Below are 26886 nucleotides of genomic sequence, written 5' to 3'. Positions count from 1 at the left end.
ATATTACTCTTTCTTTTCTATATTCCTTTTCTCTATTTTGCTTCCTCAAACCATTGCAATACATGGGAAGGAAAATAAAGGATTTCTACCCTCATTGAAATGATTTAGTAATGTAATTTTTGTATAGGACAAACACAACCTTCTTTTGATCTTAGAATAAAAAAGGGAGTGTTCTACCTGGCATATGTGTGTGTGGCAAACATACTATTCTTGCTAAAAAAAAAAAAAAACCAACAACTCTTGTTAAACCCAATTGATCTTGCCTCTCAAAGCTCTATCAATGGCAAAATATTTTTTTTATCTGGATTTTTAGCTTTGACAACCCTTTATCTTTGCAGAAAAAGTCAATTTCGACCATGAAGAATAAAAAATATCATTCTTGACCCTAGACTATGATGAAAATGCCATTTATAAGAAAAACAAACAATGTTTGAAAACAACATTGGTACATATGCTAAACAATGAATAAAATAATAAAAGCATTCTTATGTGGTACTGCTAAAAGGCCACTTTGTTAAAAACATGCCACTTTAATAAAGTTAATTAAACTACTTTAGGGTCTAATTAAATGACCCTAAGGTATTTAATTTACTTAGTTAAGTAAATTATATAAATTACCTTAATTAAGCAATTAAATAAGTAAATTAGATTAATTAAGAAAACAAAGTTAATTAAATAAAGCTAATCGATTCAAATAAGTAAAAGGCCAATTAAGTAAAGTTTTAAAAACCTGCCCAAAATAGAACTACTCTAGCCATCGGTTTCTAGGTCAACAGTTTGTTCATCCAGTCCAAATGGATCAACCCTTGATATTTTGAAAAATAAAAAATTAAAATAAACAATGACTTAAAAACCATTTACCGATGGCCAAAGTGGATCTATTTTGGATTATTTTTAAAACCTTGTTTAATTGACTTAATTTACTTATTTAGATTGATTATCTTTGTTTATTTATTTTAATTAGTTAATTTTATTAATTTAGTAAAGTAGATTATATGCTTTAGGGTCATTTAATCAGACCTTAAAGTTATTAACTTAATTAACTTTATTAAAGTAGTGTATTTTCCACCTTTAGGGTTGAAAGTGGATTTTTTCGAAGTTTATTATTGCCACATTAACATGCTTTTATTATTCTATTCATTATCTAATGGATCCATCGGCATCATTTCAAATGTTGTTTGTTTTGGCCTACATCTGACCTTTTTAACAAAGTCTGAGGTTGAAACTGATCTTTTTCTAGCCTTTAGGGTTGAAATTGGCCTTTTGGCAAAGTTCAAAGGTTGTTAGAGCCAAAAATGTTTTCTTATTTTATGACTTTGGTAGTGAATTAGGTTTGCAATAGTTCGGAAGGAGTACAAATATAAATATGTAGAGTGCAAAACCTTGTATTTTGTATGTATTTGCACCATACATATTTGTATTTGTACTCTTTCCAAACTGAGCTTCTATGTCAATGAAATGATTCTTGTCATTTTAATTGGTTTCATTTGGAGAAAATGGAGGTATTTTTGGGTCAATTAGGGTTTAAGAGAGAATGATGAGGAAAAATAAGAAAAGTTAAGGTAGGTATTTTGGTAATTTAATGCATTCATTATTGTACTTAATGACTAAGGGGTATTTGTTGCAAAGTGGGTTTAAGAGAGAATGATGAGGAAAAATAAGAAAAGTTAAGGTAGGTATTTTGGTAATTTAATGCATTCATTATTGTACTTAATGACTAAGGGGTATTTGTTGCAAAGTGAAAGTTATTGCAAATAAAAGTACAGGAGGGTAATTGTCACTAACCCCATAGTAGAGGGGTATTTTTTGCAATGTCTGCCTATGAATTAGCATCAATTCGCACCTACCCCAAATGTACTTTGGGCCTAAAAATCCTGACCCTGAGCTGAACCGTCATTCTCCCAAAAGAAATAGCCTTGCTATCAATGTAATAATTTTTAATTTTCTATTGGATTTTAGACAAGAGCTAGGAATATATGATGGGAGTAGTGAGGGCAACCCGGGTCCTTCAGGTGTAAGGGGGTTTTCAGAGATGAGGGGGACTCTTGTTGAAGGTGATTTAAGCTGGTTATAGAAGGATAGTGAACCATGGAAATTTGGTAATGAGAGATGGGAAATTAAACGACTAACTAGGGGGCTGGAAATTCAGTTTCAATGGGTGAAGAGAACATCAAATGCATTTGTAGACACTTTGGTAAAGTAAGAGGTGGGAAAGGGATCAGATATTTTGGGCTGTATTGTAAATTTTTATTTTGTTCTCTTGGGGAGAGTGAAGTCTTTTTACCTCTCTCTGCTGTGCTGTAACTATTTCTCTAATTAATTTAATGTGAATTTGTAACTGATCAAAAACAAAAGAGAGGTTTTGCAAGAAGATTGGGCAACTGTTGTCGTATCATTGGGTTGGTAGAGAGGATAGTCAGAAGGAGTTGGTAGGTGCTCCAGTTGGATGGGTACTTGGAGAGCTTTTGACTCTGATAACTGAAGTACATTTATCTGATTAAAAAACGTTTACATGAAAAAAATTCAGAAATACATGGTTGTACACTAGTACAAAAAATTGATTATAATTTATTGGATCCATCGTCCTCACCCATGCCGTATCCCAACTCTATGGGGTCAGTTACATAAATCCTGTTTCTCCCTTACATTCTGTTTAGTCATTGTTATGGCAGATATTTATCTGATTGTTATACTCAATTGGTATCAGACAGAAGTTCTGAACTTTTGATGCATCCCTCAAAATGGTCTCTACTATCTTCTTTGCCATGGAGAGACAGAGAGGAATCCAACATCAATACGCTTTTTTGAACCTGACTTTCTTGAGATGTGATTGAGGTGTTTGATTGGCTATTGCGTGAGAGCTTCTCAAAAGCCTTAAACCTCATCCGTTCATTTTCTGAGCCTGGTTTGATTCGTGATGCTTGTACTGGCATTTTGCCTTCAAGCATATTCACCACATCAGACATAGCTGGCCTGAGAGAAGGGGATGGATTGGTGCATATGAGTGCCAAGTTCAGCATCCTCAATGCCTCTTCTTCAGAATAGTTTGATTCGAGGACAGGATCAACAAGCTTTAGGAGATTTCCCTGCCCTTGTAAAAGATAAGCCTGCAATTCAATGATCAAATATAACAGTCAAACCACATTTTTATTCATCTCATCAAAACTTTCCAATCATCAAAATACCAACACCAATTACACCACACTTATTTTCCTATCTAGTTCAAGAAAGATCACGTGTATCGGTGAAATTTCCTCTTAGGAGTATTTCAGAACAATAAATTATTGGCAATTATTTCCTGTAAAGCCACGAAATATATGCAAACTTGTTCCGAGACTAGGAAGACAAGAAACTTCTTTTGGAATGTTAGACCATTTAAAAGAAAAAGTTTAAATAACCAGCTAATTACATAAGGTTGGATCAACACAAAGACTTCTCTAGAAAAAGGATGGAAACATAATTGTCCAAATTGGCAAGACCCATCTATCAGTTGAGCAATTTCAACTCAGAGATATGCTTATCTTCTATGCCAACGAAGTTATATGCATTGACAGGTAGATGTATGCATAGTCTATGACAGTTTGCAATTTTCTGAACCATCCAAACAAGCAGGTTTTGAGCTGTACTGGAGAGTGCAGACTTAACATCAAATCCTACCTTCACCAAGGTTGGGAGAGATTATGGATTTGGGGGATGAGCTACTCCCTGTTGTGTAGCCTCATGGAAACGAAAAAAAGAAAAAAAAAAACAGGTTGAGTGGAAGAGTGCTTTATGATACAAATGAATTGCAATAATGCCTGGTTTACCCAATCAAGAAGTTGAATAAAATCCTCCTGTGGCTGAAAACTTGTATTGCTCTTTCCACTGACAATCTCTAACAAGACTACTCCAAAGCTGTAAACATCTGCCTTATCGGTCAAATAACCCCTCATTGCATATTCAGGAGCCATATATCCTCTACAGATGAAAAAAGAAAAAAAAAAAGAGGAAACTATGTTATGTATGTAATTTGGGGCCTGATGATAAACAAATAAATATATGCCATATAAAAATGGGACTATGCTAGAAATGATGCAACTAAGTGGGAGTAGCAGTATTCTTTTTCATTATGTTCTATCACAGTCACTCAAGAAAGGTCCTAAGTTGTAGACTCCTTTAAGAAACCGTCTATCACCAGGAGATTGACAATTTTGAAAGACAAAAACATCCCTGCCTATTTAACTTCTATTGTTATAAAGGACATCTTTTGCCTTCACAATTAGTATGTGTCCTGTTTATTTCTCTATCAACCTTGCATTGCCTGTTTGAAGCCTGCATGTAGGAAGGTTGCATCAGGTTTATATCCATGCAGAAGTCCTTTTTTACATACTTTCCATGGATCCTCATTTATGCTTCAAGCTCATGCTATGACATGAATGCTTGAAATGAAGAGCTCAGCTAAAGTCAAATGGCAGACATTTTCTAATAATTAACTCCGAGCAATAGGGATAAAACCTGGATGATGATCAATGTTACTCTATAGAGAAAAGATTCAGGATATTTTTTTGTAATTCCAGATCCAACCCATGCTGAGAAGAAATAAGTACGGAATAAAGTCTACTCACATAGTTCCAGCTACACGGGTGCTGATATGGGTGTTTTTCTCTTCATCAAGTTTAGCTAAGCCAAAGTCAGATATTTTAGCATTAAGATCCCTATCAAGGAGCACATTCGTCGCTTTTATGTCTCTGTGGACAATCTTCAGCCTTGACTCTTCGTGCATATAAGCTAGACCCCTTGCTATCCCCATGCAAATCTTACACCTTGTTGGCCAGTCCAAGTTCAGTCGTTGTTCCTCTCTTCCTACATGTAAACCAGTTCTTATCAACATTATGGTTATAACTTGTCAGGATCAACTGGAACCTAGCACTGCTAGTGGCAGAGAGGAATCATTTCTAAATGCTAAAATAGAGTCAAAGAGATTTACCAAATAGAGCACGTGCAAGACTATTATTTTCCATGTATTCATAAATCAGTAATAGCTGGTTTCCTTCAATACAACACCCAAAAAGCTTCACGAGGTTTGGGTGTTGTAAAGCGGATATCATGCTTATCTCATTTATGAATTCACGGTTCCCTTGCTTTGACTTAGAGGAGAGCTGCTTGACAGCAATTACAGTGCCATCTGACAGTACACCCTAGGACACAAAGGTAAATTCTGGAATCATGATTCTGCAGAAAGATAAGCAAATGAAACATGTGGAAGTGAAAGAAAGAGAAGTATATATTTTTCACTTTTGATATACAAGCTTGGGTTCATTAACATCAAAGCTGCAAGACAAATCAACCCCAAGAACAAGACAGAATAATTGATGAAAGAGTTTGAAAAAAATTCCCAATCCAGAATTACCTTGTAAACTGGCCCAAAGCCACCTTCACCTATCTTATTTGCACGGTCAAAATTCCCAGTTGCAGCTTTGATTTGTTTTAAACTGAAATAACCTTTCTGAAGCTTAAGTTGTCTAAGTTCTGCAAAATCAGTGATAATTCTACTACAAGTTAAAAACATAATTTCATAAACAATTACTGATATAATTTCAGAAAATAATGCATTTTATTACTTCTCAATCTTCCATGACCCTTTCTTTTTCATGTTAACACTACAGTTTACCAATTCAGTTCACTTTTTCATGTTATTATGCTCATGATGCAAATTAATCCAGTACACTTAAACATTCAATCTATCATTCTACGGTGGACACGCTTTTCAGTGCTAGATGTTCAGCATTACCCCCAAACTTCTGAATTGATTACACATCGAACAATCCATAAAATGTTACTTAGTATCACCTGAGTGGGTTTAAGTCCAAATGGGGATATAATATGGGTCTGCAACGGAAGTAACTATGTTCAATTCCTAGGATGATCCTTGAATTCTATAATTTTAGTAGTATAATCTGTTTTGTTTAGGTTTGATCTTACATTTTAGTCACTTTCTTGAGAAGACAGAAATTTGAAAATCCAGGAGAAGTCTGGAGTGAGTTTCTCATTTTGTTTCTAGAATTCTGGATTTTTTTTTCTGCTTCATTAGTTGTTTGTATCACTTTCCATCTTGGTTTTATTGAGAGTAAGTTTTCTGTTTAGTATAACTCAAATTCAAGTAAGGTTTATATGTTCAATAGTTTCTTTAGCAGTCAGAAATCAATTTTAAACCCTCTCAAGGTCTGGTTGTCCAGGCCCATTAGCTTACACAAGTAGCACAATATTGTGATGTAAAACAATTGACTAGTCAGAAATCAATTTGGTGCATGAAGGATGTCTGGCATGGTGATTTCATGTTTAATGATGCCATATAAAGCCAACTTAAGATAGATGTGATAATTTATTCTTGTTCAACTATTAGTTTTATCCATCAACTTTCACTGTTCTTAAGTTTGTTCTTTAGATACTTGACTTTGATATTCTAATTTTAGTTATAAACTCTTATTTCTGAATTTACTTCCATGCTATTTTTATTGTTCCAGAAATCTGTATTCCCCGTTTCAATGCAATTCAACCGGCCTAATTTTTCAGCCAACAAAATTACTCGGACATTACTCTATTTCACCCACTAGCCTTTATACTCTCAAGTCCAGCAAAAAGACATCTTCACATTGGTTTGTCCCACATTATATTTCCTAATGTTATATCTGATTATAGGCATGTTATAAGCAGTGTTTAGGAAACCGGACCGGACTGGGTGATCAAACCGGTAGAACTGTGACCCAGGACCTTGGTCGATTTGGCCACACCCCAATAACAATATTTGCTAAAAACCTAGTAAAACCTGGTTGATCAGCAGATTTAACCGAAAAACCGGTGAACCAGTCCTGGTTTCATGGAATCGCCCGGGTCATTAAGTAATTGAAACTTTAAATTTTTAAAACATGTTTGACAAGACTTGAACCCATGACCTCTTATTTTCATATATTACTTAATTAACACTAGTCCACCTCTTTACTTGTGTTAATAACTCTTTATTGTATATATTACTTTATTACATACGTATTTTAAAGAAAATGTAAATTAAGAAACTTGAACCCTGGTCATTTGCTTAAATTAAGGAACTTGCCATCCATCCACCATATTTAAGTATACTAAAAGTTATAAAATATATAATATATAGCATTTATATGACCCATAATATATGTATGTATGTATGTCAGGTCATCAACCTCTCCCTTCTCCAGTTCTGTCCCCGGTCCGGTTCTCTAAACATTGGTTATAAGTACGTGTGTACAAGATATTGATCACCACAAGCATGGTAGACTATTATACCGGGATACCTGTAAGTAGGCATCATATCACATCAGGAACTTCAATTTTAGTTTAACTTTCCTATCTGACACCTTGCTTAGCTGTGTCCTTGATGTATATGGGTAACATGAATGACAACCATGACAAATAGAAAAGTTTGAACAGTCATGAGAAAATGCTTCAAGGTGTTGTGATTGAGGAGGTTGCCTCCCTAATCAAAACTCTCAAATAAGTCTATGGTTTTACACATGAACTTGATTCTCAAGTCTAGTATTTTTTTAATTGGAAATAGTAACTTCATTAAGCAAATTAAGAAATGTCATGTACAACTGTCAGCCCCTGAAAAGGGTGCTAAACCCCAAAAATCCTTATTACAATTCTGCCCAGAATAGATTATCCCTTATTGTCCCCTGTTTAGTGAAGGTATCAGCTAGTCCATTAGCTGACCTTCTAGTCCACTTAAAAGAAGCCCCAATCTCCTTTTTTATGTTGGTAATCTCCCTTATGGCATGTCTATAAATCCAAGCTCCCAAACTACCCAATTTCAACCAATCAATGAGCATTTTAGAATCTCCTTCTATCTCTATTTGGTTTAGCCCCATCTGTTTGAAAAATCTCACACCTTGAAGCAAAGCCATTACCTCCATTCTCAAAGAGTCACCTACTCCTATAGGCCCTGAATACATAGCAGCAGTTTTACCATCTCCATCTCTGAATACTCCCCCAATTCCTGACAGTCCCGGGTTAACTCTAGAGTTCCCATCAAAGATTAGCTTCATTCTGTCTTGTGTTGGTGGGGACCATAGTTCCTGCACTTTAGGCCTAAAGGAAGACGTAGCTGCAATCTCTGGCCCATTTTTTTACAAACTCTTTATTTATTTTTGCATCCATCATATCAGACCTTCTAATGGCATGCCTCAGGAAAATAAACCTCTATTGCCCTTGTGTCCCCCTATGATTTTCTTCTTTGTAGGGGAACATGTTTAGAAAAAACAATAAATGGCCTACCCTTTAGACAAAAAAGACTAGGGGCTAGTAGATTTCTCCCATGTATGCAAAATGTGTTTGAAAGTGGGGATTGAACAGAAGACCTCCTACTACATTGTGGAAACAAAGAAGCCATGAGACCTTTTCTTGGGATTCTTTGGCCTTAGATGGATGGCCCCAGGTGAGATAGTGGATATGTTTTGTCAACTTAAAACACTAGATCTCTGATTGAGAAAGAAATGCCATTAAAAGACATGTCATTAAAAGAAAAGGATGAGTACAAGAAGGCATGGTGAGGGATCACCCACAAAGACAAAACAAAAAGAAAGAAACAAAGATAACAATAACATCATCTCATCCCTGCATTATATAAATTAGAGAACAAAGAAAGAAAAATCCACATCTCATCCCCCCAATTCCAGCTCTAAGACTGACCAGAAACCAGTTCCAAAAGAACCTTTGCTAACCTCCTCATGGAGGATAGGGTTTCCTAGCATTCAAAGTTTGGTGGAGGAAGAATGACAGAAGAAAGAGGCAGAAAGCAGGGTGTTTGAAAGAGAATGAATGAGTACAGGAGTGAAGCTTGTAAGCTTGAAATGTGGGGAGAAGTGAAGCTACTAAGCTAGGGTAGTGATTCAACTATGGCTGATTCCGGCAAAGTTTTCTTCCCCGAAACCTCATTGATCATCCAAGTGTGATCAGAACTATAGGAGATGTGTGTGGGGGTTTCAATGAGACTGATGATTCTCCTTCAAAGGTAGCAACATGTGAATGGGTCAGAACGAAGGTGCGCAGGGGAGACTCCATTCCGAACAAAGTGGAGATCGATGCGGGAGAAGCTCTGTTTTCAGTTCAAATATGGCCTGAGATTCTGCCGCCTGTGAGCTGATGGAAACGGGAGGATTGAGGAGGAGAAAAGCCCCACAGAGAGAGAATGAGAATTGGAGATTTCAAAAACCCTTGTTTTGGAGGATGTTGGAGAAAACCTGCAACAGCAAACGAACCAGAATGATTGTCTTCCAGACTTCCGGTCACTGGCGACTTCTCCGGCTGTTGGCGAAGATGGGGAAGGAGATAGAGTTAGCTCTAATCCTAGCTGTCCGATCCTGGAGGACTTGGAGGGCCAGGATGGATAGAGTAGGAAGAAGAGTGAAGGAGGCGTTCCATATTCTTGCCTTGGGATAAATGGGTGGAGCTTGGAACTTGATGAATTAAAGGAACTAATAAAACAGTGCATAGTGGAGAACAGGCCCCTCTTCCGTAGGGACGACCCATGTCACCTGAACCAAAACAAACTCGGCTGGTTCAGTCAGCCTCCAAAGAGGACCAGGTTCAGTTGGAACAACCAGGGTCGTAAGCAGGCTCCCTTGCTGGTGGAGTCAAATGGTGGTGCCAGTGTGCGAATCGTCCAGTGTCAACCCCCTAGTCCTCAGCGAACGATGTTTCAACCTTCTTGGAGGGAAGTCACCCAGAACACTTTCAACTTGCACTGGCGAGGGTGGAAGACACATTGGTTGAAGCTGATCCAATTGCAATGGTGGATTCCAACAAGCAGTTCAAAGAAAGGAGGGAGAATCTTCATCAACTTTCTCCACAGGAGGGGGGTGGGAAGTGATTTCAACTCGAGGAAAGTGGATGATAGTCCAATGCCGTTGGGTAATATCAAAGAAAAGAATCCTGAATTAATGTTTCAGGGAGGTATGTTGTCCAATCTTCCTAGTTCCTCTACTTGGGTTTTGTCGAAGCTCTTGGAGTTAGGGAAATTTTTAGGAGTTTCAATGGAGGGGATGGAGGAGGAAACAATTAAATATCTGGAGGGGATTGAATAGCAAATTATCTTAGAGAGAGGGAAGCTGACAACAAAGAAAGGAAGTAAGAATTCGAAGAGGAGTAGAGAGATGATGAGGTTAACCTGGGGATTTAATGATAAGGCCGGTAGTAGTGAGGGATCAGTGGGGTGGTGGTGGGGGGATTAAATTGGGGGTTAAAATTTCTGTCTTGGAATGTAAGAGGGCTGCGGTCGGGAAGAAGGAGAGTTGTGGTGTGTGCTTCTCTGAAGAGGTCAGGTTCGAAGATTACCATGCTGCAAGAAACTAAATTGGATTACTTAGATGCTGCAATAGTAAGAAGTATTCAGGGGGAGGGATAGGTCAGATGGAAAGCTAAACTGGTTGTGGGAAGTGCAGGGGGGTTGTTGAGTCTTTGGGATCCTTCTATCTGCAGTTTAATGCTCATATTGGGAGATTCTCAGTCTCATTAATTTTTAAACCTCCTGATGGTAATATTTGTCAAGTCACAAACGTCTATGGTCCGACAGATGGAAATCTTTGAGAGGATTTTTGGAAAGAATTGGTTGAAGTGAGGGGTAGCCTATCTTATCCATGGGTCATTGGTGGAGACTTCAATGTCATTCTAGCTGCTGCAGAAATAAACATTAGTGGTAGGAGGTCAAGAGGGATGCTTCAATTTGCTGATTTCATCAACAGATTTGAGCTTATTGACTTCCCTCTTCAGGGTAGCCGATTTACTTGGACTAACAATCAAGACACTCCCACCCTGGTGAGGTTGGACAGGTTTTTGGTGTCCTCGAATTGGGAAGAACTTTTTCCTGATTTTAGGCAGATTGCTCTCCCTAGGTCTGTCTCAGATCATTGCCCAATTCAGTTGGTCTGTGGATTTAGAGGAAAAATCATTGCCCAAGTTTGAGAATGCTTGGTTTGAAGATGAGAAGATTATTCCCTTGTTGAAGACTGTATGGAATGATTTGCAGGTGGCAGGTACTAGCTCTTTCATTTTGGCAAACAAACTTGGTGCAATTAAAAAGAGGCTGAAAATCTGGAAAGCGGAGAATAATTTGAATTCTGAAACTGAAAAGAGAGCTTTGTTGGGTCTTATTAAGGAAATTGATGCTGCAGAAGTAGGTCCTTTAACTGAGGAAAGCAAAATGAAGAGGTCTCAAGCAAAAATCAAGTATGATAAGTTGGCAGTAAGAGAAAAAAATCAAGTGGATGCAAAGAGCTAACGTGGCCTGGTTAAAAGAGGGGGATAAAAACACTCATTTTTTTCATAAAATGGCAAATGCTAGAGCAATAGTTTCTTCAATTAGTAAGCTGGAGTGGGAGGGCAGATTGGGGGGATCTAATGCAGAATTGAAGGTAATGGCTACTAATTTCTGTAGAAACCTCTATAAAGAGAATTGGTCTATTAGACCCTTTCCAAGAGGCCTTCCTTTTAAACAGTTGAATGAAGAGGAGTCCTATCTCATCGAGAGACCCTTTTTGGAGGAGAAATTAAAGCGGCCATATCTATGTTGGCGGCTGATAAGTCACCAGGGCCGGATGGGCTTAGTAGATGTTCAAGGCTGCTATCAGCCTTAAACCCTAATAGATTTCAGGTTCGAAAAAGGAGAAGAAAGGTATAGAGGAGAGAGGAGAAAGAGTAGAGAGAGAGCAGTAGAACACAAGAATTGAAAGGAAGGACAGAATTTGAATGTTCTGCTGCCGCCACTTCTATTTAGTATTTATAGGTTATGCTAGTTACATGAAAGGACAAATCTGCCCTTGGTATTTACATAACACATAAAACAATATAAAACTGAAATATAAATAACAACTGGAATAACAGATTGACCATCAGCTAACCCTAGGATGACTAGGGCACATTCTACCCTACGGACAGAGTGGGACCACAGAATTGGGGCCCACATCAGTGTTCTCTACAGGCTTACCAACCCATTTTATGTCAAATGTTGGGATTTTGTGAAGGAAGATATTTTGAATGTATTTCAGGCATTTTATGATAATGCTTCCCTTCAAAGAAGCTTAAATACCACCTTTATCACCCTCATCCCAAAAACTGAAGCGGCGGTTAACATTAAAGATTTCAGGCCAATCAGTTTCTTGCACAGGTTCTACAAGATCCTAGCTAAAGTACTTGCCGAGAGAATGAAAGGGGTGTTAGGGAATGTTATCTCGTATAATCAAAGTGCTTTTGTACCAGGGAGGCAGATGCTTGATTCTGTTCTTATTACAAATGAGTTGATTCACTCAAGAAGAAGAGAGGACTCCCCTGGTTTGATTTGCAAACTGGACATTGAAAAAGCCTATGATCATGTCAACTGGAGGTGTATTGATTTGGTGTTGCAACATATGAAGTTTGGGCAGAAATGGAAAAACTGGATAAAAGTCTGTGTATCCACTTCCAAATTCTCAGTGTTGGTTAATGGTCAGTCAGCAGGGTTTTTTGATAGCTCTAGGGGATTAAGACAAGGTGATCCCTTGTTCCCCTTGCTTTTTATTTGTGTCAAGGAGATTCTCACTTTGCTTTGTAGAAAGGCTGCAGAATCTGGTGAGTGGGAAGGTTTTGCATTCTTTCATGAAGGAGAAAAGATCAATATCCTCATTTGTAGATGATACTTTATGCTTTGTGGATGCTTCTCCATCCCAGTTAGATCTTGTCCTTGGAATCCTATAATGGTTTGAGGTAATCTCTAGACCGAAAGTCAACTGGAATAAAAGTCAAATCATTCCAGTGGTTCATGTATCAAATTTAGCTGATTGTGTGGAGGTTCTGGCTTGTCAAACTGAATTCCTCCTGGTGAAATATTTGGGACTGCCATTGGGTGCAAATTGTCTTGCCATATCGATTTGGGATCCAGTTATTGAAAGAATGGAAAGGAAGTTGGCTGCATGGAAGGCTAGATATCTCTCATCTGGGGGTAGGGTTATTTTGATAAAAAGCACTCTTTCCAATTTACCTACTTACTTTCTTTCTCTCTTCCCCATCCCCAACAAAGTTGCCAAAAGATTGGAGCAGATCCAGAGAAGTTTTCTTTGGAGGGGTTGGGATGAGGAGAGAAAAGTACATCTTGTAAGCTAGGATCAAGTTTGTCTTCCTAAGGCTGAGGGTGGGTTAGGCATTAGGAAAGTGAAGAATTTCAATTCTGCCCAGCTAACTAAGCGGATTTGGAGGTTCTCGGCTGAAAGGAAGGCTTGGTGGAGATCTCTCATTGCAGGTAAATATGGGGTGTAGTGGGGTAACTGGAGATCCAGGGATCTCCCCCTAAGTTGGGGTAGTTCCCCTTGGAAATCTATCATGAAAAAATTTTCTGTGCTCATGGAAGGGATTTCTATCAAGATTGGTAATGGGGAAAGAACAAAGTTCTGGAAGGACCCTTGGTGTTTGGATGGGACTCTAGCTGAATCTTTTCCTCATCTTTTTCAGTGTGCTTTTAACCAAGAAGCTTCTATGGCCGAGTACTGCAATATGACAGGTGGGTCTCTAACTTGGACTCCCATTTTTAGGAGGGATCTGTTTGATTGGGAATTAGAATAAATTATGGGTCTTATGGCACTTCTTCAAATCAGAAGATTGATCAGCACTTGGAAGACAAATGGAGTTGGAAATGGAATTTGAATGGTGAATTTTCTGTCAAGTCCCTTGCCTCTAAAATGGGTAATTTGGGTTCTACTGATTTTCCTGCTTCTCAAGTCTGGAATACTATAAGTCCTTCAAAAGCCAACTTTCTGATTTGGACGATGGCCCTTGATAAATGTCTTTCCAGAGTTAAACTGGTGAGGAGGGGAATCCAGGTTATGGATCTTTCATGTAGTCTTTGTGGGCAACATGCTGAATCGATAGATCATTTATGTATTCATTGTCCATTTTCCTCTCAGATTTGGGGACACTTTCTCAGAGTCTTGGAGTTCAGTTGGGTAATAACTAGACTGGTTAAGGATCTCCTCTGTTGTTGGAAGTGAGAGGCCTAAGCAAGAAAGGGAGCCTGGTGTGGAGGACTATTCCTGCTGCTGTCTTATGGTCCATTTGGGCTGAGAAGAACGGTAGAATTTTCAGTAAGAAAGCGAAAAGTCCTGAAGATATCATTCAGAGAGCTGTAGGCAAGCTGATTTCTTGGATATCTGTATCTGAGGAGTTCAAAAGTCTGAATTCGTCTTCTTTTTCTTGCTCTAATTTCTGGGGGAAAGTGTAACTGCTGTGGTTTTCAGGCTGCCCTTCTGGGTCTTGAACCCAGCTTGTATGTTTTTTAGATGAATAAAATTACTTTACTTCTTCCTAAAAAAACTCCTCAAATTCTAGAAGAATCATAATCAGTTCCAGAACTCATTTCCCAATAATTGAGCCAAGACGATTTTGACATTTGTACTTGCCTTCAAAAATTCTTTCTGTTTCTTTCTTTCCATAGTACCCAGCAGACTACAAAAGGATCATACTGAAGGGATGAGATATCCATCATATGGATGGCCGAACCCTGCAGAATCACATTCCCTATTTTAGAAAACTGTGTTTTTAAGGATCAATCTTGAACCTAAACCGAAACAGATCTAAAACCAAAAGGTAGGAGAGGGATGTACCTGGTACGGAGTAACTGTAACTCCCAACGAAGGTGTTCACACCCAAGGAGATTACCAAAGACTGCTCCCACTGAAGATGACACAACATAGGGTGGAGTAGAATCAGCAGGATGGCTCTTCAACAAGAACCTGATTCTTCACCAAGAATCTGATGGAGGGCGAGTGAGCACGACTTCAGATCACCTTTTCTACCAAAAGGTGATATCAAGAACCCTTTTTTGATCGCTCCTATAGGTGGAGATCGAACTGGTAATGGCGGCAATAGCAGGGGAAGGCAAGAGCAGAAGATGGCATCAGTCCAACTATATGCTGTCATCTCTCTTGAATCAGTAAGACTGAAGGATGATTTGGGGTTCTCCCTTTCTCCTCTATTTATAGCCTTAAAGAGAGGTTCTCCTAATCCCATTAGGAGTTTCCTAATCCAAACCTTGTATTTGGATCTGGACTCTCTTTAAGAATCCCTTATCTTATCTGCAGATAAAGATCAGCCCTCCTAATCTAATTAGGAGTTTCTAGATCTAAATCTCTATTTGGATATGGACTCTCTGAGTGGATAGAGACAATCCCTTATCCTATCTGTTGATCTAAATCCCAGAACCGCCCCTCTTTAATTAATCTAATTAAGCCAGTTCGAATGGGGCTTTAGGCCCATTAAGTCTATGTGCTCACTTTTCCTCCAAATTGCTACCCAGTTAGATGTCCTTGTATGGTGTGGGACCCAAACATTGATCTACACATCAGCCACATGGGTTCAACCCAACCTCTGTTACAAGGCCTGGCCAAATTCACTGTAGGAGACAGTGAACCCCTGAGTCCATCACCATGGACTCTTAATGGGCCCAACATTTACACTAAATGGTCATTGGGTCAAGCCACCTTATAAGAACCCAAGGATTGTGGGCAAATGCAAGACTAGTCCATCAGGTATTACCCTCAATGGTCTTACACTTAACCTCTCAGCCCATAATGATCAAACACTGCCTAACAAGAGAGGACCTCTCCCGCGGCTGCAAAGTACAGTGCTGCACTCTCTACTCACACGGATCCCGAGAAATAAAACATTTTGCAAACATTTTGAAACCATATATATATATATATATATATGTATATCTCTATATAAATATATTTTACAAAAACAAATTTCAACGGTTGAAATCGGTTGCCGACAGCTTTGGTTTCCATCAGAGAGAGTGCATCCCCGATCATTCACTTTGTCCGACAAAGGAGCTGATCATATCACTATGATCACCCACTCAGATGAAATCTCGAACTGTCCCAACTAGATCTGTTCATGGACCGGGTGGCCCAATGGGCCAGCCCGGCCCCCGGACAGGCTTGAACATGTCTATAGGCCCGTGGGCTTAAACTTGGGCCAAAAAGCCCAGCTCGCAATAAATTCGAGCCGGGCTCAGGTTTTGTCAAAATAGCCCGGCCTGAGCCCAGCCCGGTACGACCTAAAATTAGATTTAAAATGGGTTATATGATTATGCCCATTTGAATAAATTTTTTGATTTAAGAATGTGAAATTGTGTTTTAAAACGTAAAAGAGAAGGAAAAAAACCATCTTGTAGGCCCATTGTTCATTTAAATAGGAAAAAAAAACCATATGAATTTTTAATTCTAATTTGAATAGGGAAAATTGTAATTTTTTTTATTAGGTCGGGCTTCGCGCTTTTTATCAGGGCCAGGCTCGGGCCCAAGTTATAGGCCCGTTGGTCGGGCCGGGCTCGGGCTCAGGCCTAGCGTATTTCCATTAATGATGAGTAAAAGCCCAACCCGAGCCCGGCCCAGCCAGACCCATGAACAAGTATAGTCCCAACATACCCAGGTTTTGACCCCCTCTAAGGATCTCACTGATTGGCATATCAAAGACAGCCCAATCCGACACCTAGTACAGTATCATAATCGAGTCTAGGGGTCAGGTGTAACATTCCAGTTTTGCCCATCTATCTCCAAGGTCCAGGGCAATACTAGAATTCTAGTCCGGTTCAAGGTTTCAAGAAAACACACACTGCATGTACCTCAACTCTCATCCTAGCAGCTGAGACTAGCCACCCAACCAACTTGGCGGCAAATCAGTGTCATCCTTGGTAGGATAAATCCCCCCAGATCTATCCAATGGCTATGAAGATTCTAAAATAACACGAGTCTCATATGTGTTCAGTTTAAGGGTATTACACACAAACACACCATAATAACATCAATCAAATATGTACTTTATTCTTTACATTAAATGTCATAATGTACATCATTCTGATTGGAGCTAAGGGCATACACTGTCTAACACATACCTCCATGCTCTTTGCCTTTCTACTTCCATTTAGGACAGGCCACAGACCAAATATCTCTTTTGGAAACCTTGGAGACCAATATCAATTTTGGATAATCTAAAAAAGTACCCCAAATGGATCTTCGAATAGCAACAACAAAGCATAGATGAAATGCATTCTCCTCATCTGCCTAGCAAAAGTAGCATCTGCCTGCCAATTGAATAGCCCTACTTTTGATATGATCTTGAATAAGGATAATATCCAAAGCAACCAACTATGCAAAAAACCACCACCTTGGGAGGGATTGGCTTTCCCCAAACAGCTTTAACATCCAATCTTTCAATTTGATTTCTTGCTAGTGCTTTGTAAGAGGATTTTACAGTGAATACACCATTCCTACTCTCCTTCCACCATTTTACATCAGGCCTTTTTAGTTGCATTTCTATAGCATTCAATTTAGATAGAAGACTTACACACTCTTCCACTTCCCAATAAAGAAGAGGCTTTGGAATCTTGAACACCATACGGCTGCTCCTTGCATAACTTCATAGCACTGGACAATTGATATGTTTTTCCTACTTAAGCTATATGATCTTGGACATAACTTACTCAAGTTGAATATACTCCCAAAATTTTAAATTGCTCCATATCCAACCTTTTCAAAAATATAATCCAAAAATGCTTCACCAAACTTATATTTCCCTTCCAAATACAAACATCATACGAAGATTTGACCTCCGTTGTATCCCACCTGAAATCAACAATACCATACTTGCAAGCAACCACCCTTCACCAAAATGGTTCTCTCTCACATCCAAATCTCTACAACCATTTCCCCAACAATGCTTTATTGAATAACCTTATCCTTCTACTCTCCAACTAGGGATGCAAACGAATCGGATCGGATTCGAATCAGGGTATATTCGAATCCGATCCGACAATGTTCACGTCAGATCCGATCCGATCGGATCTAATAGGACTCGATTTGAATTCAAATCCTATCAGCAAGTCGGATCTTCGGATCTGATCTGATCCGACTTGTTTTATTTAAAAATTAATAAATTATTAAAAGAAAAATAAAATATACTTATTTAAATAAAGTAAAAACAAAAAATACAAGTATTTTTTAATTATTTTCATCATATATATACATGTTTTTTATAAAAAAAACATTATAACAAATTTATAAACATATAATATAAAAATATATTTATAAATAAATATATAGCATATATATACATGTATTATATATTTATATTTATAAATATATAATATACATCGGATCGGATAGGGGGTGATCCGAATCCGATCTGATTTCTGATCAGATCATATTATCCGATCCGAGATCCGAATAGAGGTGATCTGAATTCAACCAAATAAGATCGGATCTCGGATTGGATCGGATCATGATCCGATCCATTTGCACCCCTATCTCCTCCAACCCCCCATCTTTTTGTCCCTACACACCCCATCCCACTTCACCAAGTGGTACCTTTTTTATTGGCCATTGACACTCAATAAAAAATCCCTTTTGCATCTTATCAATTGACTTTGCAACTGAAACTGGAATTTTAAGGACAAATAATAAATTGGTAAATTAGATACAACCCTTTTATCAATATTATTCTTCCCCCCAATGACAAATATTTCCCTTTCCAACCTGGCAATCCTTTTTTTTTTATTAACAAAGAAAAATTTTATTAATAATTAAGTAAACAGGTTACAGAATTACAGTAAAGCACAGAAACTCGGTCGATGCCCAACAGAGTATTGCAATAAAGCCCAAAGAAATTGCTGCCTGTAGACCCCAGCTAATTAGTCCGCCATCCCATTGGCTGTCCTGATCCATGTAAAAGAAGCATTGAGCTCCCTTGCTAGGCTTTCAATCTCCCTTAGGGAATGTCTATAAATCCAAGGAGCATTACCCTTGGTGTTAATCCAAGAGATCACCAGTTTTGAGTCCCCTTCAACCTCCAAGTTTTTTAAATCTGCTTGGTTAGCAAGTTTTAGACCATGTAGCAGTGCTAACTCAGCCTTTACCGAGTCACCTACCCCTAAAGCTTCTGAATACATTGCCAACACTTTGCTTGAGGGATTTGAGGGATCTCTAAATACACCACCAATGCCTGCCAATCCTGGATTTCCTACAGAGTTCCCATCAAAGCTTGTTTTTTAAGATAACAAAAAAATATATATATATTAAAACAAAAAAGAAGATAACAAGGAAGGTTATAAGCAATCACCCAAAAAGAAAAGTCATCCCAAACCAACACCCTAAGAGGCAAAAACAAACCCAAATTAACTAAAACTGGCTCAAACTAAGACTCAACTATGAAATCCCTTACCCATAACAGTACATATAAAACCTAAGAGACAAAAGAAACCAAAATATCAATCCAGCCTAATGCCCAATAATACCCAAAATTTACTTAAACAAAACTTCTGATCCCAAGATACCGATTCAAGCATCTTTCTCAGCTTTTTGAGTACCATTTTGTTGCATTTTTTGACTGTTCCTTTGGGTTTTTTGAATAGCTGGGGGCTTCCATTCAATCACCCTTCTTTCTTTCTTTCTTCTTAGAGGAGTGCGCCATCTCATTCCATGCCCTTACTATGTCAGTCATGGAGAAACTTTGGAAGAGCTCAAGTGTTTTTACCCAATGTGCAACTCCTATCTCTATAGTTTCCATGATTTTTTCCTTTGACCTGCACTTTTCGCTGAAGATCCTTGCATTCCTTTCCAACCTGGCAATCTTTGTTCAATTCTATCCAACATTGGCAGTCAAGTAGAAGACAACAAGGATTTTACTCCAATTGGCAAGCCCAAGTAAGTGAAAGGAAATTCACCCACCATACAACCCAAAGCCACTGCACAATCCTGTAATAATGACCAAGGAATATCTCCAACCCTGACCATAACACTCTTGTTCAAGTTAATTTTCTGACCAGACAATTACTTCAAAACACTTGATCCACACTATTATGTGGAGAGTGTAGAAGGGAAAGAACAGATATATTTTCATATGGAAAGGAAAAAGCATCCTTTGAAGACCTAAGGAGGTGGGTCTTTTTCTCAACTCATGGGACTTTGCACCTTAGGTGTTTAGAGGTGTTCCTCCCAATGTTTTACAAAGGAACCTTTTGGAGATCCTGCAATCTAACCCCAACCTTTCATTTCCAAGAGTATGTCCACTCCATCCTTAGAGAAGATGGTGTTACCGGTTGATAACAGTTCTTGGCAACCATTGACCAGCTAGTATTGGTGTGGTTTGACTGACTTGATGGCAACACCTTTTCAGCATTTAGTGGTCCCATAGGGGTTGCTGATTCCACGAAAGGAAAAGTTCTGGCTTTGCTTATGGGTTCAATAATTGCTTTGAGATATGTCCATCTTCATTGACAATTGAAGAAACTTCAGTAAACACCATCAAATGGAGTGGTGGGAAACGCAGTGCTCTTTGGAGGTTATCACACTATGCTAATCAATTTAGGAAAAGACTTCGTAATATGTCAATCCAAATTTGCTGAATTAGAGAGCTAAATGCAATAGGAATGGATTAGCTAGATCTGATTTGGACAAGACTTGTATGTACCCAAAGATAGAGTACCCATACCCATTTAAATTTTGTATTGAGGATTGGATACACTGTAATCCTTGTTTAGCAATTGCACATCTCATGCTTATTTTAACTCTTTAATGCAGCTCACAGTTTCCTTCTCAAGATACCAAAAAAGAGAGGAAAAGAAAAAGAAAGAAAGAAATTGCCCAGTACCCCTTTAGTTTTCAGGCAAGGCCTAGGGACCTTCCAAATGAAAACATGAATGAGAAGAGCCTAAAATACATTTTCATTTGGGAGCAACTCATCTCCGGAGTTAAAAAAAAAAAAAAACAAGAATAATGTGAAAATTGATCCAATCAATGTAATCCTCAGGAATAGAATGAGTCTTTATTTGATAAATAAAAGCTCACAAAAAATTCATTATCAGCAAAAAGATAAATGTCTGTTACAAGCATACCAAGGGGAGACACAAGGTGCAGCCTCACTCTTTAAAAGAAAAAATCAACACAAGAATTACAATTGGGCCCAATACAACTGATCCCTAGTTACTCCTTGCTTGGCTAGATAGTCAGCAAGCCTCCCTTCCCACCAATTGTATAGTCAAATTCATATGTTGTGTTACCCATTTGAATTTCTTCATTTCATTTCTATAACACCATATCAGAGTCTGGATCTTATAGAATGAGTCTTATATGGCATGAATAATGAATGTATCAACCAATCAACAAATGATCTCTATTGGAAGTTAAAGAAGGTATTTATCTTTCATCTCTAGGTTAGAAGATACATTTTAAAAAGAAAACTTATTTCTCAATGTGAGAAGTTTTAAAGAAAGCACATCAGCAATTTCAATAGGCTCATTTTTCGCTTATTTTCACAGTAAAGACCCTTTAACATGAAGTAGACACAAAAAGAACTAGAAGAAATGCCAAGAGAACTCTAATATTGTATATATAGAATGATAAGCATTATGTTTAATTTATTTCTCTCACCTTGGTCCTCAAGGTCCTTTCCACCCAGGTAACCTTTCATCCAAAGGAATACCAATATCAATACAATAATCATGCACCCTGCAGCTATGATGCCAACAATAGCTCCAACAGATAGCCCAGTATCAGGATCAAAGTCTACAGCATGAAAGTGAACATCATTATTATGAAGTTGTTGAGAGTGGAAGGGAGCTTGGTAGAAAATGTGTGGGTGAACTTACTGGGTGTCACTCCAATAGCTGATATAAGGGGTCCATATACACCTCTGTCTGGGACAAAAGTAGTTCCCTTTCCTGACCAGTACAAGTGAATCTCCAATGTGCTTCCATTAACAATGGCATCAAATTCCTTAACAATGCTTTTACCAGTACCATTAGCCTCTTTGGCAATATTAAAATCCTTCAATCGCATTTCACCCTAGATGAAGCAACAAGTCCAAAAAGATTTAATCAATAGAAGAAATCTTATACTTACCCTTTAAGCAAATAAATATATATAATATTAACACAAGTTAATTAAAAATTGTTTTTCCCATGAATAAAGAGATGGGACTTGTTTCGACTGGTGCTACAGTAGTCCGAACCAGAAAGAGAAGAAGAAGAAGAAGAAGAGAGAAGAAGAAGAAGGGTCTGTCGAAATCTGATAGGTTACCCATTCAGTCAACCCCCTTAATCTATATTAGACTCTAATAATCTTTACAAAGACAAAAATGCCCTTACTTAAGTGTGGGGCAGAGTAACTCTAATAACACTGCCACATAAGCAAGCTACTTAACAAACATAAGAAGACTAAACTACCCCTATTCGGCACACTTTAACACTCCCCCTCAAGCTGGAGAATATATGTCATATAATCCCAGCTTGTTACAGAGATAGTTCACTTTCCCTGAGCTTAGAGCTTTTGTAAACAAATCTGCCAACTGGTCATTCGAGCCCACATGTTCTATATTTATCTCTCCAGCAAAAACCTTCTCTCTCACAAAGTGGCAATCAACCTCTATGTGCTTTGTTCTCTCATGAAAGACAGGATTGGAAGAGATATGAAGTGCAGCTTGGTTGCCACAGTACAATCTCATAGGTTTATCCATGTGAAACCCAATTTCTTGTAGGAGATTCCTCAACCACACTAATTCACAGGTGGTGTGGGCAATGGCTCTATATTCAACTTCAGCACTGCTTCTGGCCACAACCGTATGCTTTTTACTCTTCCATGTCACAAGATTTCCTCCAAGAAATGTGCAATAGCCTGTAGTAGATCTTCTGTCATTCACTGAGCCTGCCCAGTCTGCATTTGTATACCCAACTACTTCAAGTTTTCCCCCTGGTTTATACAATAGCCCACGGCTTGGAGCTCCTTTCAAATACCTCACAATTCTAAGGATTGCATCCCAGTGAGGTATACGAGGGTTCTGCATGAATTGGCTCACCACACTAACTGCAAAGGAGATGTTGGGTCTCGTAATAGTCAGATAGTTCAGCTTTCCCACTAGTCGTCTATACCTTCCAGGATCTTCAAATACTTCTCCTGTATCACTGCTCAACTTAACATTTGGTTCCATATGGGTCTCAGCCGGTTTTGCACCTAACAGTCATGTTTCTTCCAATAGATCAAGGACATATTTCCTTTGGCACAGATTTGCACCTTGTTTTGACCTGACAACTTCTATTCCCAAGAAATACTTTAATGTTCCAAGGTCTTTTGTTTGAAAATGATTTTGCAGAAATACCTTTAGTTTGCCAATCCCCAATTTATCACTACCAGTGATGACTATATCATCCACATAGACCACTAATAAAATCTTCCCAGCTTCTGAGTCATAGCTGAACACTAAGTGATCAACCTGGCATTGCTTCATTCCAAAACTCTTCACCACTTCGTTGAACTTCCCAAACCAAGCACGTGGAAATTACTTCAACCCATAAATTGCCTTCTTTAGTTTATACACCTTACTAACCTCCCCCTGAGCAACAAACCCAGGTGTTTGCTCCATATAAACCTCCTCCACCAGATCACCATGGAGGAAGGCATTCTTTATGTCAAGTTGAAAGAGAGGCCAATCATGCATAACTGCCAAGGAAATGAGTACACGAACAGAACCAATTTTAGCCACCGGAGAGAATGTCTCCATGTAGTCCACTCCATACAACTGTGAGTAACCCTTAGCAACAAGTCTGGCCTTCAGATGCTCCACACTACCATCTGGCAAGTATTTCACAGTATACACCCATTTACAACCCACAGCATGCTTACCAGGTGGGAGAGTAGTAAGTTCCCACGTTTGAGTATGTTGAAGAGCAGGAAGTTCCTCCTCCATTGCCCGCTGCCATTCAGGTGAACTAAGAGCTTCTTGAACATTGTTAAGTATGGAAATAAAGGACAAAAGTGAAACAAACTGGCGATGTGCGGTAGAAAGACGAGATAATGAAACAAAATTGGAAATGGGATGGAGGGTAGAACTGCGTTTACCTTTCCGTAAGGCAATGGGTAGGTCAAGGTCTGAAGATTCAGTAATAAGAGCCATGAGAGGATCTGCAGATGAGGTAGAAGTCGGAGGAGGGGCCACTGTCGTTCGACGTGTATACACTTGGCGAGTCGGTGGTCATTCAGCGGTGACCTGCACTGGATGAGGTGATGAGTCTACTCCAACAACAGCCTCTAGAACCGGATCACTGACAGGAAGAGGAAGAGAAGGTAAGGGTGAAGACAAGGGTGCTTCATGACTGGAGAAGAAGGGTACAGACTCAGAAAATGTGACATCAGGGCAGACATAGCACTGTCGGGTAATGGGATTATAACATTTGTACCCTTTTTGAGTTCGAGAGTAGCCAAGGAAGACACATTTAATTGAGCGTGCATCTAGCTTGTCTATTCCAAGACTCAGATTGTGGACAAAGCACACATAACCAAAGGCACGAGGAGTTAATGGAAACGGGGATAAAGTGGGAAACAAGATAGAGAAGGGGGACTGACCATGAAAAATTAAAGAGGGCATCCGATTAGTGAGAAAACATGCAGTGAGTACAACATCACTCCAAAACCATTTAGGAGCATTCATGTGGTGAAGCATAAACCGAGCAGTTTCAAGAAGTTGACGATTCTTCCGTTCAGACACCCCATTTTGTTGAGGGGTGAAAGCACATGACGTCTGATGAATAATGTCATGTTGTTCTAAATATTGTTGAAATGAAGTAAGAAAGTATTCACGACCATTATCTAAACAAAGAACTTTGAGTGGAACACCAAATTGTGTGTGTATTTCAGCATGGAATTTTTGAAAAATGAAAAATAATTCACTTCTTTCTTTCATTAAGTAAATCCATGTCATTCTTGAACAATCATCAATAAAAGAGACAAAATACTTGTACCCATTATAAGACTCTATTTTGATTGGACCCCAAACATCTGAATGGACCAAAGAAAAATGACTCAACATATGATTCTCAACTCTTGGACTAAAGGACACACGATGGTGTTTACCAAATTGACATGACTCACATTGTAAAACTGACAATTGACTCAATGACGGAACCAACATCTTGAGAACCTTGAGAGATGGATGTCCCAGTCGGCAATGCCACTGTAGAGGAATAAGGGAAGACTTAAGTGTAATTGAAGATCCACCACCGTCAAGGTAATACAACCCACCAGCTTCATGCCCCCCACCAATCTTCTTCCCCGTCTTGAGATCCTGAAAAACACAAGTGAAAGGAAAGAATGTAACAGAACAATTAAGAGCCTTGGGTATTTTACTAACAGACATAAGATTGAATGGAAACTTAGGTACATATAAAACATATGACAAGGGGACAGAAGCCATGTCAACATTACCAACACCACAGATGGGAGATGAGGACCCATTGGCAAGTGTAACAGTTTGTGATGTGGAGGTTTCAAAAAGAGAAAAGAACACACCTGGAGTCCCGATCATATGATCTGAGGCTCCAGAGTCAATAATCCAGGAAGGAGTTTTAGATGACATGCAAGCAATACCTGATTGGGCAAGTGTGGTTGTGGTATGTTGTGAAATAGTTTGAAGGAACCGTTCATACTCATCACGCGATACACTCACCATCTCCTTCCCAGAAGTAGATGTAGATGTGGGAGGAGTTCGGCCTGTCAGTTTACTGTCACTGATATCAGCCTCGCCTACTACAGCATGATTAGCCCATTTAGAGGGAAGGCCATGTAGGTCATAACAGAAATTCACTGTGTGTCATTCCCTACCACAATGAGTACACTTCCTTGTAGAGTTATTTTTTCCTCTGCCACGTCCTCCCCCTGAGTCACGGCCACCCCGACCAATCATGGAATTGCCACGGCCACCTCTGGGAGCATGACCACCCCCTCTTGTACTATGTCCACCTCCTCTAGATGTCACAAGTGCTGATCTATCAGACTATGTGGGGTTCTCAGTCTGTCCCAAAGAAATTCTACGAAGCCTTGAGAATACTTCCTCAAGTGTAGGAAGAGTAGAACCCCCCAGTATTTGAGCTCTAACTGATTCATATTCCGACTTCAATCCCACTAAAAATCTTGTAACATCTAGTTGTTCCCTTTGCTGTTGCTGAACTTTAATAACTGGAGTGAGGGGATGATAGACATTGAGTTCATTCCTTATATTCTTCATGCAGGCATAGTACTCTTCTAGTGTATTGGTTCCTTGTTGTAAATCAAAGTACTCCTGATAAAACTGATATACTCTTGTTGTGTTATCTTGTCCAGAATATAGCTTCTTAGCATGCTCCCATATATCCTTAGTCGTATCAAGGAATATGAAGTTGGCACTAATTTTGGGTTCCATACTATTCCACAACCAAGTCATGATTTGAGCATCTTCTTGTTCCCAATCATCAAACCCTGGAGAGTCAACCGGTGGCTTCTCATCTCTTACATGCTTTACTTTCTTCTTTGCCTTGAGAAACACTTCCACTGATTTAGCCCATGGAACATAGTTCTCCCCATTCAGCTTAATTGAGGTCATTTGTACCCCTAGGTAGTTGGGGGAAATAACTACAATAGGTTTTTGATCATTGTACCCATCTCCTATTGCTACCATTATACTCTTTCACAGTTGCCTCTAACCTTACTTCTCAGCTACAAGCTGATTGATGTTGTTCACAGTTTGATACTTCAACACCTACTGCAGCTCCTAAACACAACAGTGGGAGCACACACTTGTTCTTATTCACACTACTGCTAACTTCACACACCTACAACCCACATAAGCATCAAATTACCACTCACTAATCACAAATAGGCCCTCTTACAACCACTCAATAAAAAAAATGTGCATCACAAGCACCATAACACAGTCAAAACTGCTACAACCAGTTTAGACTTGTTTAACACACTTAAGAGGGCATTACACAACCACAAAGAGCTCGGCAAGGTCACTGCATTCCACCTTACACCATTCGGCCACTCACAGCAGCCC

General features: G+C 38.9%; 1 protein-coding gene across 2 annotated transcripts in view; it reads right to left on the bottom strand.

The window, feature by feature from the left end:
• Positions 1-2463: 2463 nt before the first annotated feature.
• Positions 2464-26886, bottom strand: part of LOC148867144 (putative LRR receptor-like serine/threonine-protein kinase At1g53440) — a 49508-nt gene continuing 25085 nt past the window's right edge. The window contains exons 18-24 of one of the 2 annotated variants that reach the window (XM_088978540.1): positions 21674-21869; positions 21456-21590; positions 5390-5508; positions 4967-5177; positions 4605-4842; positions 3807-3957; positions 2464-3107 (exon numbers count right to left, since the gene is read on the bottom strand). In XM_088978540.1, coding sequence (XP_088834666.1) covers positions 2694-3107; positions 3807-3957; positions 4605-4842; positions 4967-5177; positions 5390-5508; positions 21456-21590; positions 21674-21869 — 1464 coding nt within the window. In that variant the 3' untranslated portion in view covers positions 2464-2693. The remainder of the gene's footprint in view (positions 3108-3806; positions 3958-4604; positions 4843-4966; positions 5178-5389; positions 5509-21455; positions 21591-21673; positions 21870-26886) is intronic. The other variant, XM_088978541.1, reaches the window with a different exon arrangement.

The sequence above is a fragment of the Nelumbo lutea genome, chromosome 3, assembly GCF_056320005.1.
Source record: "Nelumbo lutea isolate HS-2025 chromosome 3, American lotus-T2T, whole genome shotgun sequence".
Classification (NCBI taxonomy): Eukaryota; Viridiplantae; Streptophyta; class Magnoliopsida; order Proteales; family Nelumbonaceae; genus Nelumbo; species Nelumbo lutea.
This window is presented reverse-complemented; position numbering and strand designations above follow the sequence as displayed.